Here is a 14,644-nt window from a genome sequence, read left to right as displayed (position 1 = left end):
AATTGGTGCTGGGAGAGGGCTGACATTTTAGGGAAAGTGGTCAGGGAAAGCCCTTGTGATGAGATAAGCAGAGAGATGAATGAAAAGATTCAGGAATTAGATCTGATAGAGTGCCTGAAGAATGATGGACGGAGGTTCATGACATTGTACAGGAGGCAGTGATTAAGACCATTCCCAAGAAAAAGAAATGCAAAAAGGCAAAATGGTTGTCTGAGGAGGCCTTACAAATAGCTGAAAAAAGAAGAGAAGCTAAAGGCAAAGGAGAAAAGGAAATATATACCCATTTGAATTCAGAGTTCCAAAGAATAGCAAGGAGAGATAAGAAAGCCATCCTCAGTTATCAATGCAAAGAAATAGAGGAAAACAATAGAATGGGTAAGACTAGAGATCTCTTCAAGAAAATTAGAGATACCAAGGGAACATATCATGCAAAGATGGGTACAATAAAGGACAGAAATGGTATGGACCTAACAGAAGCAGAAGATATTAAGCAGAAGTGGCAAGAATACACAGAACTGTACCAAAAAAATCTTCATGAACCAGATAACCACAATGGTGTGATCACTCACCTAGAGCCAAACATCCTGGAGTGTGAAGTCAAGTGGGCTTTAGGAAGCATCACTATGAACAAAGCTAGTGGAGGTGATAGAATTCCAGTTGAGCTATTTCAAATCCTAAAAGATGATGCTGTGAAAGTGCTGCACTCAATATATTACAAATTTGGAAAACTCAGCAGTGGCCACAGGACTGGAAAAAGTCAGTTTCCATCCCAATCCCAAAGAAAGGCAATGCCAAAGAATGCTGAAACTACCGCACAATTGCACTCATCTCACACACTAGTAAAGTAATGCTCAAAATTCTCCAAGCCAGGCTTCAACAGTACATGAACCATGAACTTCCAGATGTTCAAGTTGGATTTAGAAAAGGCAGAGGAACCAGAGATCAAATTGCCAACATCCATTGGATCATCAAAAAAGCAAGAGAGTTCCAGAAAAACATCTATTTCTGCTTTATTGACTATGCCAAAGCCTTTGACTGTGTGGATCACAACAAACTGCAGAAAATTCTTAAAGAGATGGGACTACCAGTCTACCTTACCTGCCTCCTGAGAAATCTGTATTCAGGTCAAGAAGCAACAGTTAGAACAGGACATCAAACAACAGACTGGTTCCAAATTGGGAAAGGAGCATGTTAGGGCTGTATATTGTCACTCTGCTTATTTTACTTATATGCAGAATACATTATGCAAAATACCTGACTGGATGAAGCACAAGCTGGAGTCAAGATGGCTGGGAGAAATATCAATAACCTCAGATATGCAGATGACACTACCCTTATGGCAGAAAACGAAGAACTAAACAGCCTCTTGATGAAAGTGAAAGAGGAGAGGGAAAAAGTTGGCTTAAAACTCAACATTCAGAAAACTAAGATCATGGCATCTGGTCCCATCACTTGATGGCGAATAGATGGGGAAACAATGGAAACAGTGAGAGACTTTATTTTGGGGGGCTCCAAAATCACTGCAGATGGTGACTGCAGCCATGAAATTAAAAGACACTTGCTCCTTGGAAGAAAAGCTATGACCAACCTAGACAGCATATTAAAAAGCAGAGACATTACTTTGTCAACAAAGGTCTGTCTAGTCAAAGCTGTTGTTTTTCCAGTAGTCATGTAAGGATGTGAGAGTTGGAACATAAAGAGAGCTGAGAACAGAAGAATTGATGCTTTTGAACTGTGATGTTGGAGAAGACTCTTGAGAGTCCCTGGGACTGCAAGGAGATCAAACCAGTCAATTTTAAGGAAATCAATCCTAAATATTCATTGGAAGAACTGATGCTGAAGCTGAAACCCCAATACTTTGGCCACCTGATGTGAAGAACTGATTCATTGGAAAAGACCCTGATGCTGGGAAAGATTGAAGGCAGAAGGAGAAGGAGACAACAGAGAATGAGATGGTTAGATGGCATCACCGATTCAATGGACATGAGTTTGCATAAGGTCCGGGAGGTGGTGATGGACAGGGAAGCCTGGAATGCTGCAGTCCATGGGGTCACAAAGAGTCAGACACAACTGAGCGACTGAACTGAACTGAAGTGGGAGCAGGCTTGACGTATTCAAGCAAAAGAAAGGAGACCCTTGGGCTGAAGGCAGGCGAGGAATCCAGATGAAGTTAGGGGTGGGGGCAGGCATGCAGCACTTTGCAGCCATGGGGAAGAACTTTGGACTTGATGCTGAGTGTTGAGGGAAGCCACTGATGAACAGACTTACCACACAAGAGCTGCTGGCATTTGATTTTACCCAAAGGGGTAAAAGGTAAATTATGTAAAGAGAACAATTTGACATCCATGCATGGCATGTTCCAGAACAGGTTTCTTCATGGGTGACTGTGACCATTTAGGAAAATATTAAGCTGTGATCCTTAAATAGCAGCCAAACCCTCTCTTCCCGTGGCCATTGTAACTGGATGGCCCCAGAAAATTTATCTTGATCCAGCAAAGCATCTGGCATTTGTCCTTATAAACAAGACAGAAATGTGACCTGGATGATAGAGATGCGGATTTAAAATTGAACAATTTTGATAAAGCAGAGGCAATCTCTGTGGGGGCGTCCCAAAGCTCCATCCTCGGGATGCCTGGTATTGTCATGAGTCCCGTGAATGGAGGCAGCAAAGCTGCTTTCACCCTGCAGATGGCTGCTGGCTGAGAGGCAGCTCCAATACAATGGGTGATGAAGCAGATTCAAGGCAGCCTTGACAGATTGTAAAGTTGGGTTGAAACCAACAAGATGAAATTCACCAGGAATGAGTGCTAAATCCTGTGTTGAGGTTGTGAAAAAAAAAAATTGGTTACATAAGAATTAGAAGGGGGAAATATGAATAGATGGAAATTTGTGAAAAAGAAAGAAAAAGGGATAGAGGGAGGAAGGAAGGGAGAATGAGAGAGAGAGGGAGGGAAACAAAGAATCAATCAGGTGGTTTTGTTCACAAGCTCATAATTATGTGTCCTTGACAGGAGACCCAAAAGAGGCACCTAACCAGGAAAAAAGCTTGACCTCTGAGGGACAGGGAGTTCCTTACCCTAAGTGTCCAGGCCCCTTCAGGGCACCATATTGTGAGAAAGAGAAGGTGACAAGCAAAAGAAAACCAGAAGAGGGATGCAGATTAGATGAGGATTTGACCAAGTTGAATGATAAAGATGACCAGAAACTGGAAAGGAGAGATTGGTGGGTGCCAGGGCAAGCTTCCAGTGCGGGATTCAAACGTGCGGTTCTAAGCATTTGGTTTGCCCTGGGATGGATATACTACTGGGCAGTGGTGAGCCTCACCCCGAGGGTGAACCTCACCCTGAGCCAACAGCAACATCTGTTGCGCTCCAGTAAAGCACCCTTTACATCATTATCTCTTTTAATCCTTACAATAATCCTACAAGGCAGAGATTACCACAACTCTCATCTTAAAGGAAGGCTGTGGAGCAGAAGGCTAAGGAACTTGCTTAGAACTCAAGAGGAGGAAGACTAGACAAGAACCCCCGGACCGGGGTTATTCCCCCATGGGACTGCGCCCTACCTTGCCAGCACCGCGCAGGTTGTTTGTGCGGAGAGGACTGCGCAGTTCTTGACAGTTTTTGGAGACACTCATGAGCAACTCTTTGTGTTGTAAGCAACAGCAATTCTTCCTACCCAAATTTTGCACCCAATTTTGAGGGCTCTGGAACTCCGAGAACGCCAGTGGTCGGACCCTATTCGCTACACTCCCTTGCAGCCAGGGGTCTGGGCGCGCAGCAGGGGGCTGCGGAGTGGGCTGCGGGCATCGAGGGGGCGGCGCCCGGAGGCCCGCGGGGGTGGGGCGCCGCCTGCAGGGGGCGCTGGCGGCGGCTCCGGGCGGAGACAATCGCGCTGAGCGGCCACCACAGCCAGAGCGGGAGCCCGAGCCGCGCGGCGCGGCGCTGAGCTGGGGCTGAGCGGGGCCGGCCGAGCGGGGCCGGGCGGGAGCCATGGGCCGCTAGGGCCGGGCCGAGCCCCGCGATGCCGCCGCCGAGTGGCCCCAGCGTCCTCGCGCGGCTGCTGCCGCTGCTGGGGCTGCTGCTCGGCGGCGCCTCCCGGGCTCCCGGCAAGTCGCCGCCGGAGCCCCCCAGCCCGCAGGGTGAGTCTTGGCCGGGAGGGGCACTGATCCTGGGCCTGCGTACCCCCACTACCCCCGATCGGGACCCGCCCGCCAGCCCCTTCTTCGCGGCGCTTGTGAATTGAGGGGTATTCTATTCCCTGGATTAGGGTGGGGGGAGCTAGGCGACCTGGGGTCGTCGCTTACGGGGGACAGGAGAGAGAGAGAGGGAGACCGCCAGACGGGGGTCTCGGAGAGGCACAATGGGGAGGGCCGGGGTCCCCAGGCTCCGCGCCACCGCCCCCTCCCGCCTTGTTTTTCTCCCTCCTGGTCCGCGAGGCGCTGCTGCCTGAGCCATTGTCTATCGGAGACACCCGCCCAGGGGCGGGCTGGGGCGGGCGCCCGCTCCGCAGCCCCCAGCGGGTTCCTCGCTCCCGAACCCCGCTGGGTTGGGGGCGCAGGCAGCGGCTGCCACCCTGGGCCCGGACGGGGGTTGGGCGCCTGGAGCTGGGTTTGAAGGGGGGAGGGGAGAAGGGGGAGTGGGTGAGGCGGTGGGCGGATTGGCTGCTCGAATGGGGTTCTTCGCCCTGGAGCCTGACAGGCCCCCGCCGGCCCCCAGGTTCAGAATTTGGGGTGCACCAAAGAAACACCGATTGGCCCGTGATGGACGAGGGGCTGCAGTTGGGGGGCTGTCTGGAAAAAGGGGTACGTTGATTCCAAGCTCAAGGCGCATGGCAGGGCTGTGGTTGGTGGAGGAGCCATGCTGAGCTGGCTAACTGGCTGTGGGCAGTGTCGGCTGGAAGGGCAGGTGCCTGGGTCCCCGTCCAGCAAGCCTCCAGCCACTCCTGTCCCAGCCCGCCCCCAGCTCACCCCCTCCTCCTCTTACCTCTCCATCGCAGTGGAGGAGACCCTCCCAGCGCCTCACGGGCCCAGGTGAGAGTGTGAGGTGGGGGCGGGGCTGGCTCCTGCCACGGGAGAGGCCGGGAGGGCTAGACCATGACTCCCTACCGATGCCAGGGTTCTCAGGGGCGTCCACCCCACCCCAGCCCTGCGCCTGCCTCCTAGCCCCTGACCCCACCACCCCAGCCACTGTTCTCCCCACTTCTGCCTCTGAGCCCCATCCCGGCCTGACATGGTGCTCTCTACTCTTTGCCTTTCCATCAAGGAGCTGGCAGGAAAAGCAGGGGGGTGGGTGGTGTCTGGATGAGGGAAGTAAGGTCCGGATGAAGGGAGGGGGTCGGATTTCCTCCTGGAATGGGGCAGGGCTGAAGCCTGGACAGGCGGATCCTAGGTGGAATGTCAAGCTTGGAGGAATGGGGAAGGATCTCCCTGGCCTCAGTCTCCCCTCCTCTCTGCAGGGGTGGAGGCTTTGATGGGTAGGAAGGGGCCCTGTTTTTTCAGGAAGCCTCTTCCTCAAGAGCTGCACGCCTAGGGAGGGAGCCCAGGGAATTGGCTGGAAATGAGCCAGAAGAGGGGGTTCTCCCGGGTTGCTGGTTGGGGCCCAGGTTGAGGAGAAAGGGGGACTCTGCTAGGCACCTGCCCACCCCCTCCCCAGCTTGGCACTGATGCCTTCTCAGGCCTTACCTGCCCACCCCTGTCTTATTCCCTAGGACCCCTCCCTTTTTCTGAGGCTCTGGCCCTTGAACCCAAGGCATTCCTTCAAAAGACCGTATTCCAGACTCCCAGGTCCCTTCTTCCCAGCTGCTCCATCCAGCTGCTCCTAGCCCGGGGCAGGGGTGGGGAGCCTGCAGGCCCCTCTGGCTTCTCAGAATTCCTGCTGGGTGGTGGTGGGGAAAGGGGGAGTGTGGACAGGCTGTCAGTACCCAGGAGAACCAGAAAGCAGGAAAGGGTCGAGTGCATGCACACCCACCCTCTGAGTTGGGCTCTGGCCTGGGAGGCGAGAGGGAGGTGGGCTCAGGCGAACAGCTGGACGGGATGCCAAGGGCAGGCGTGGCGCTGGCCCTGGGGTTGGTTGAAAGCCTGAGACGAAACACCTGTCGCTGTTGCGTGTCAGGCTCCACCGGGAGGCCCCATGGCCTCCTCGTGCCCGGCTGCCCGCAGTTCCGGGCTTGTCCTTCTGCACCTGGACTCTCATAGGTTTGTGTCTAGCAGCTCGCCCACTCCCCTGGGGCCGCCACACTGAGCCTTCTGTACCTTTTCAGGCAAGATACCTACTCCCATTCTTAGCAACAAGAGAGGGATGAGGATGCTCTTGAGGAAGAACTGCGCCGAGTAGGAAGGGGAGTTAGCGCTATGGGTCAGAGAGAATGCTGCAAATCCATGAGAACAACTCTGGCCTGGTCCCTCCTCTGTCAGCTCCTCTGAGCTCAGGACACCTGCAGGCCCATCCTGGCCAGACCATCCTGGGGCCAGGGGCCAAGTGGCTGGAAAGAAAGACTTAGCTTCCCAGCCCCCTCCACACTGGTTACCCTTAGGCCTGTGTCGGCCCCCCAGATCTCCTTCCCCTTGCCAGGGCCCCAGCTCGCTGCCCATCTCCTGGGAGGAATGAGGGCGTTGCCATGGTGACTGGCTGTAGCTGACCAGCTGGGAGGGGGCTGGCAGTCCCTGTGAGGGGGAGGGGTCAGGGGGTACTTGTTGGAGCTCAGGGGTTGTGTGAGTCCCTAAATCTGAAGGGAGACAGGCTCATGCACAGGGTTCTGGGAAGAGGCTGAATGATGGGAATGGCCAGCCTGCTTGGTGTCCCTTTCTCGGGTTTTTTCTTGAGAACTCAAATTCTGCCCCAACTCCTCTTCCTTCCTTCCAAATGACTGACTCTTGACTACTCTCCTCTCTGCTCCACTTGCAGATCCCTGGTTTGCCGGTTATTCATCCTTTCTCAGCTCTCCTTCCCTCTCCTCTCCCTGACACCACTCCCATAGAGTCCAGTGGTTAAGGATCTGGGTCTAGAGACAGACTCCCAGGTTTGGATCCCAGATCTCCCACTTAACTGTAGGGCAAGAATCTAAACCCTTTGAGCCTCAGTTTCCTTAGCTATAAAATGGGCTACGAGCATATTTTATTGGGTCTAATGCATCACTGACTGTAAGATACACCATTATTTCATGTGCCAGCAAAAAAAAAAAAAAATGCTGCCGATTAGAATTATGGCATCATCAATCTTAGGCACAGCCTGAGTTCAGAATGTTAAAATGTCAAAATGTGCATGTGTTAGACTTGATGAAATATGTTAATAGTACCGCCTACCTCACGGGCTAATGTGAGGTTTACATGAGGGCTCTATATATGCTGGCTCATAATACCTTGTCTAGCCTGGGTCCCAAAGCCACTCCCAACCACAGCTCCCTCTTCTGATCTTGAGGCTCCCCCTGGGCTTCTCATCCCCTCTCCCTCCTCCTTACTCCCCTCACCCGATCTTGCCCACAGAGATCCTGATCAAGGTGCAGGTGTATGTGAGCGGGGAGCTGGTGCCCTTGGCCCGAGCCTCAGTGGATGTGTTTGGAAACCGGATGCTGCTGGCTGCCGGCACCACGGACTCAGAGGGCGTGGCCACACTGCCCCTCAGCTATCGCCTGGGCACCTGGGTGCTGGTTACTGCTGCCCGCCCTGGGTTCCTCACCAACTCTGTGCCCTGGCGTGTTGACAAGCTGCCCTGTGAGTGCAGGGGCAGCTGGAGTGGGTGGGGGGAGAGCAGCTGACCCCATCAGCCCCTTCCCAAAATAGCTCTTGGGGGCGGAGGGGCAGGCTTTCTAGCAGTTGCTGCCTGGGCTGGGGTACGCAGAAGGGGCTGAGAGAGGATGAAGTCACTGGGATTCAGATGGTGGGAGTGCCCGGCCTGGGGGAGGGGGGCTTTCTCTGAAGCTGACAGGCCACCCCTCCTGCAGTGTATGCCTCAGTCAGCCTCTACCTGCTCCCTGAGCGGCCGGCCACCCTCATCCTCTATGAGGACCTGGTGCACATCCTGCTGGGCTCTCCTGGTAAGACTCTCCCTTCTCCAGTCCCCTCCCCTCCACCCACTCCGGCCTCCCTTCCCTCTCCCTGACCTGGGTACAGAGTGCTCCCCTCTGCCACAGTTTGGCTGGGTGCCCTTGGGCAAGTCACTTAACCTCTCTGAACCTCAGTTAGTTCCTCAGTAAGATGTGAATATTGATAGGATCTATGTTGTCAAATTGAGCTAAGGATTAAATGGCATCAGGCAGGCGAAAAATGGCACAGAAGGTGGTCAATAAATGCTTGCTGTCTGGGGGGCTTCTCGTGGTTTCTGTTCTCACTGTTCTCCTACCATTAGAATTCCTACTTCCTGCCACCATGTCTTCAGTGGATCTACAAGCACTTCTTGTGCACCTACTGGGTGCCCGACTATGTTCGATACTAGGGTCAATCCACAGACACAGAACACCTATCAAGTGCAAGGCCTGGAGCAACCCTGCAGCGGACCTTGTCCACCCCTAGACTTTTGGTCTCACCCAGTTGATACTTGCTGCAGCCCCTGTGCTGTGCCAGGTACTGTGTCGTGCTGGGGGACAATGGTGAGGAAGAGCTAACTGGCTCCTCGCCTTGTGGAGTTCACTGACAAACAGAAAGACAGATCACTGCAAACCCTGAAATAACCACAGAGCAGGCAGGGCCGTGGAGTGGAGGGCAGCTGTGTTCAATACTGAGAGGACCTCCACGTGGGACAACAGCAGGGTGAGAGGATCTGGCGAAGGGAGCTGTGGGGCAAGTGGGCTCATGAAGAGGGAGCAAAGGCACCTTCACTGGAGCGGAATCGAGATTCAGGGGCAAGGACTGCCCCGGTGGTCCAGTGGTTGGGAATCTACCTTCCAATGCGAGGGATGTGGGTTCGATCCCTGGTCTGGGAACTAAGATTCCACATGCCATGGGGCAACTAAGCCCACGTGCTCCAGAGCCTGTATACTGCAACTACAGAAAGTCCACACGCTGAAACGAAGAACCCATGAGCCACAAGAAGACCCAGCACAGCGCCCCCTGCCCCTCCCCCCCAAAAATAGATGCAGGGGCAGAAAGGGACTGTAAGGGTGCTCTGGTCTGGCTGTACAGGAGGGGTGTCTGGTGCAGACTGGCTGACGCAGCCAGGCAGAGGATAGCTTCCATCTGGCTAGTACTGGGGCGCCAACGTGGGTTCTGAACAGGGTGCCTCCCCTCCCCAATTTATATTCTTAGCTTGAATCCTTGTCCCCACATTACTCTTTTTGTTTGCTCATCTCCTCTCTGATCCTGAACCAGAGGCTTCTAAAATGTCTTTGGAGGTTTCTAAAATGCCAGAGGAACCCTTTATTGCCCCCTAGCTGAAAGCCCTCCCACGGCTCCCACTGCTTTCTGTAGAAAGCCTAGACTCTTTCACAAAGCTGGCAGCGCCCTCCAGGAGCCTGTGCGCTGCTGGCTGCCTTGCTTGCCTCCCACTCGAGTCACCTGTCTTCCCCCAACCAGCCAGTTGCCTCATGCCCCAGGCCTTCCTCCTGTCAGTCCTCTGAGAAGTTCCTTCCCACCTTCTTTCCTGCCTGAGCCTTACTCACCCTGCAGGGCTCCGTAGACTATTCCCAAGATGGGCAGGGCAAGCTCCCCTTGCACCCTGCTATTTCAAGAGGGAGGCAGGATGTAATGGTGAGTGAGGGGAGGGGCCCTGGTACCCAATTGCCTGGGCTTCGATCAGGCTTCAGTGACCTTGGGGAAGTTACTGAACCTTTCCTGCCTCTAATTCTGCATCTTTAAAATGGGGCTGATAATAAAGGCACCTACCTCAGGGGCTGTTGTGCTAATTACAGGGGTTAATGTAAGTAACCTGCTTAGAACAGTGCCCAGCATATCTTAAAGCTTAGTAAATGTTAGCTATTACCATACTATATTGGAATATTATTTATACATTCCCTCTGCTTCAAGACAGACAGACAGATCAGATCAGATCAGTCGCTCAGTCGTGTCCGACTCTTTGCGACCCCATGAATCACAGCACGCCAGGCCTCCCTGTCCATCACCAACTCCCGGAGTTCACTCAGACTCACGTCCATCGAGTCAGTGATGCCATCCAACCATCTCATCCTCTGTCGTCCCCTTCTCCTCCTGCCCCCAATCCCTCCCAGCATCAGAGTCTTTTCCAATGAGTCAACTCTTCGCATGAGGTGGCCAAAGTACTGGAGTTTCAGCTTTAGCATCATTCCTTCCAAAGAAATCCCGGGGCTGATCTCCTTCAGAATGGACTGGTTGGATCTCCTTGCAGTCCAAGGGACTCTCAAGAGTCTTCTCCAATACCACAGTTCAAAAGCATCAATTCTTCGGCGCTCAGCCTTCTTCACAGTCCAACTCTCACATCCATACACGACCACAGGAAAAACCATAGCCTTGACTAGCCGGAGCTTTGTTGGCAAAGTAATGTCTCTGCTTTTGAATATGCTACCTAGGTTGGACATAACTTTCCTTCCAAGGAGTAAGCATCTTTTAATTTCAGACAGACACACACACATCCAAAACCTAAGTTGTCAAATGCAGGAGCCACATGTAGCTATTTAAATTTGAATAAATTAAAAATTCATTAAACTTCTTAGAGTTAGAAATAAATGCAGTTCCCCAGTCCCACTAGCTACATGTCAAGTGCTTAACAGCCCTGTGTGTCTAGTAGTTACTGGAGCAGATTTCAGGTTCCTGCCCCTTCAAAGTTACCATTCTAAGCCTGCCCAGTTCTCTCCCCAAGTTACCACCCTCCCTGGCCTTCCCACGTGTCCTGACCCATTGGCTCCCCTTCTTAGATCAGTGGTTCACAACCTTTCTGGCACCAGGGACTGGTTTTGTGAAAGTCAGCTTTTCCACAGACCGGGCTTGGGGGTGACTTCAGGATAATTCAACTGCATTACCTTTATTGTGCACTTTCTTCCTAACACCACTGCTGATCTGACAAGGAAGTATTGTCCGTGGCCCAGAGGTTGGGGACCCCTGCCTCAGATACTTGCTTTCTATTCTGGTCTCTGGGGCAGCTTGTCCCTGGCCAGGCCACTGCAGCCCTTCTCTCCATTCCAGGTGCCCGCTCCCAGCCCTGGGTGCAGTTCCAGCGCCGGGCTGCCCGCCTGCCCGTCACTTCTACCTACAGCCAGCTCTGGGCTTCACTCACACCTGCCAGCACCCAGCAGGAAATGCGGGCTTTCCCTGCCTTCCTGGGCACAGAGGCCTCCAGCTCAGGTATGCTGGGTGCCAGCCACGGAAGGGATTCCCCCTGCCGTGCCCCGCCACCACCAGGACTTAGCCCTCAGCCCTTGTGTCCCCTTCCTGCAGGCAACGGCTCCTGGCTGGAGCTGATGCCCGTGGCCGCTGTGAGCGTGCACCTGCTGGCAGGTAATGGGACAGAAGTGCCGCTCTCAGGCCCCATTCACCTATCCCTGCCAGTGCCCTCGGAACCTCGTGCCCTCGCTGTGGGCACCAGCATTCCAGCCTGGAGGTTCGACCCCAAGAGTGGTGAGTGCCTGGCGGGGGATGTATGTGCAGGTGCTGGAGTTTGGGGAAAAAAGTGGGACTTAAGTTGGGGACACGGAGTTTACTGAAAGCCCTGCCTCTCCCAGGGCTGTGGGTACGCAACGGCACAGGTGTGATCCGAAAGGAAGGCCGGCAGCTCTACTGGACCTTCGTCTCCCCTCAGCTGGGGTACTGGGCAGCCGCCATGGCCTCCCCCACGGCTGGTGAGAGTTGAGGGGGCAGCAGGGACCGGGGGCGGTGTTAGAAGGGGAGGCGGGGAGAGTGGACTCCTTCTGAATGGCAGGAGGGACAGCCACCCCTGGGAAGGCTAAGCCCTCGCCTGGCATAGGGCTGGTCACCATCACGTCGGGCATCCAGGACATCGGCACCTACCACACTATCTTCCTGCTCACCATCCTGGCAGCCCTGGCCCTGCTCGTGCTCATTCTGCTGTGTCTGCTCGTCTACTACTGTCGGTGAGTGCCCTGATCCCCTCCCACTGCCTCCTGATGCCCAAGCCCCCTCATTCCAGCCATGGCCTGAGGCCTGCTCCATGCCTGGTCTTGAGCCAGGTGCTGGGGCCCTAGGGATGCATAAAACACCACTGGGATTCTTAAGGCGCTGCCAAGAAGGCAATGCATATGCACATGCATATGTAAAGACAGAAAGACTGGTGACTTCAGAGAAGTTGGGGTGAGGAGGCAGGAGCTGCAGGCCAGGCCCCTCCAGAGACCATCCACAGCTGCTTCTACCACCCCAGTCCCCACTTCCAGGGGACCTGAGGCCACACATGCCCCTGGTTGGCCTAAGTTCCTCCCTGGCTTTCACTGCACCTGCCATGAACCACGGAGTGCGGTTTACCCCGAGGTGGGACCCAGATGGATACCGCTGCCTGCTGGACCTCCCGCAGACATTCCAACTCTGTCCACAAACCTCTCCCAGGACCCACCTGGGCTCCCCATCCTCTCCTGAGTCCCAGGCATTGTTAGGACCCCTCCAACTATACCCAAACCCATCTTCCAACTTCAGGGTCAGGGACCCCCACCCTTTCCTGACACCCCGATCTGCCCCCCGTGTCTCCAGGAGGCGCTGCCTGAAGCCGAGGCAACAGCATCGCAAGCTGCAGCTCTCCGGCCCCTCTGACGGTAACAAACGAGACCAGGCCACCTCGATGTCCCAACTCCACCTCATCTGTGGGGGATCCCTGGAGCCCGCGCCGTCGGGGGACCCCGAGGCTCCACCTCCAGGGCCCCTCCACTCCGCCTTCTCCAGCTCACGGGACTTGACCGGCTCCCGGGACGACTTCTTCCGTGCCAAGCCGCGCTCCGCCAGCCGCCCGGCCGCCGAGCCTACGGGTGCCCGCGGGGGCGAGGGCGCCGGCCTCAAGGGCGCCCGCTCCGTCGAGGGTCCCGCCGGGCTGGAGCCAGGCTTGGAGGAGTACCGGCGGGGGCCCCCGGGGACCCCGGCCTTTCTGCAGGAGCCGCCCTCGCCGCCGCCGCCCTTCGAGCACTACCTGGGCCACAAGGGGGCGGCCGAGAGCAAGACCCCCGACTTCCTGCTGTCGCAGTCGGTGGACCAGCTGGCGCGGCCGCCGTCGCTCAGCCAGGCCGGGCAGCTCATCTTCTGTGGTTCCATCGACCACCTTAAGGACAGCGTCTACCGCAACGTCATGCCCACCCTGGTGATCCCCGCGCACTACGTGCGCCTAGGCGGCGAGGCGGGCGCAACGGGGGCAGGCGAGGAGTCGGCCCCGCCCGAGGGCGCGGCCCCCGGCCCCGCACGCCCTTTTCCCCAGCCCGACCCCCAGCGCCCTCTGATGCCGGGCCACTCGGGCGCGGGGGGCGAGGGCGGCGGGGGTGGTGGCGGCGAGGGCTGGGGGAGTGCGCGCTCGGCGCCCGTCAGCGGCTCGGTTACCATCCCGGTGCTGTTCAACGAGTCGACGATGGCGCAGCTCAACGGAGAGCTACAGGCCCTGACCGAGAAGAAGCTGCTGGAACTGGGCGTGAAGCCTCACCCGCGCGCCTGGTTCGTGTCCCTCGATGGGCGCTCCAACTCGCAAGTGCGCCACTCGTACATCGACCTGCAGGCGGGCGGCGGCGGCCGCAGCACGGACGCCAGCCTGGACTCGGGCGTCGACGTGCACGAGGCGCGGCCGGCCCGCCGGCGGCCCCTGCGGGAGGAGCGGGAGCGCGCCCCGGCCACCGCCCCGCCTGCGCCCCCGCCGCCCCCGCCGGCGCCCCCGCGCCTGGCGCTCAGCGAGGACACGGAGCCGAGCAGCAGCGAGAGCCGCACGGGCCTCTGCTCCCCGGAGGACAACTCGCTGACGCCGCTGCTGGACGAGGTGGCTGCGCCCGAGGGCCGGGCGGCCACGGTACCCCGGGGGCGGGGCCGCAGCCGCGGGGACAGTTCTCGCAGCAGCGCCAGCGAATTGCGGCGCGATTCGCTCACCAGCCCGGAGGACGAGCTGGGGGCGGAGGTGGGCGACGAAGCGGGCGACAAGAAGAGCCCGTGGCAGCGGCGGGAGGAGCGGCCGCTCATGGTGTTCAACGTTAAGTAGCGCCCGGCCTGGCGCCGCCTCCGGGCCGGCCCCCGCCCCCTCCGCCCGGGCCCGCCCCCAGGGTGCGCGCTCCGGGGGGCCGCGGGGGCCCTCGCCCTTAGCCCACAGCCCGGCTGGAAAGGGGCCCGGGGCCCTGCGGAGCTGTCCGATGGTATGTGCTGGGTAATGTCTTGGGAGGGACCCGTGTCTGCCTCCGACAGGGAGGTGAGGGAGGGGGGACCAGACCCCCGATGGGAGGTGCTGGGGAGGAGGGCTGGGTGGGGGGAAGCAGTGCCTGTATAAACGTGGCTGTACATAGAAAGCTCTATCGTGGGAAAGCAGGAGGGGCAACGAGGCCTCAGCCGCTAGCCTGAGGGCCGGGAAGGGAGGGGGCGTTCTAGCGGACCCCTGGGAGGGGAGGGGGTGCTGCTTGCTGACTAGCCCACCTCTGGGCTGCGATGTCGCAGGGCTGGAGGCTGGGGCGGCTCCGGGGACTAGGGAGTAATGTGATGGGATCACTGTGGGCAACAGCAAATATAAAACGTGAGATGAACTGCTGTGTGTCTTTCTGTGGTCTGGGGTTGGGGAAT

General features: G+C 56.8%; 1 protein-coding gene across 2 annotated transcripts; it reads left to right on the top strand.

Moving 5' to 3' along the window:
- Positions 1–3,898: 3,898 nt before the first annotated feature.
- FAM171A2 (family with sequence similarity 171 member A2) lies at positions 3,899–14,607 on the top strand. 2 transcript variants are annotated; one of them, XM_070773614.1, is made up of 9 exons: positions 4,082–4,141; positions 6,906–7,020; positions 7,484–7,711; positions 7,942–8,034; positions 11,090–11,248; positions 11,342–11,521; positions 11,626–11,742; positions 11,868–11,994; positions 12,602–14,607. In XM_070773614.1, exons 3-9 carry the CDS (start codon positions 7,567–7,569, stop codon positions 14,073–14,075), a joined length of 2,295 nt encoding a protein of 764 aa, XP_070629715.1. In that variant the 5' UTR covers positions 4,082–4,141; positions 6,906–7,020; positions 7,484–7,566; the 3' UTR covers positions 14,076–14,607. The 2 variants fall into 2 exon arrangements, with proteins under 2 accessions (XP_019836034.2, XP_070629715.1); XM_019980475.2 differs by lacking the exon at positions 6,906–7,020 and having other exon boundaries at positions 3,899–4,141.
- The last annotated feature ends 37 nt before the right edge of the window (positions 14,608–14,644 follow it).

The sequence above is a fragment of the Bos indicus genome, chromosome 19 (assembly GCF_029378745.1).
Source record: "Bos indicus isolate NIAB-ARS_2022 breed Sahiwal x Tharparkar chromosome 19, NIAB-ARS_B.indTharparkar_mat_pri_1.0, whole genome shotgun sequence".
NCBI classification, from domain to species: Eukaryota; Metazoa; Chordata; class Mammalia; order Artiodactyla; family Bovidae; genus Bos; species Bos indicus.
Note: the sequence above shows the minus strand (reverse complement) of the source record. Positions and strands in the feature narration are given on the sequence as shown.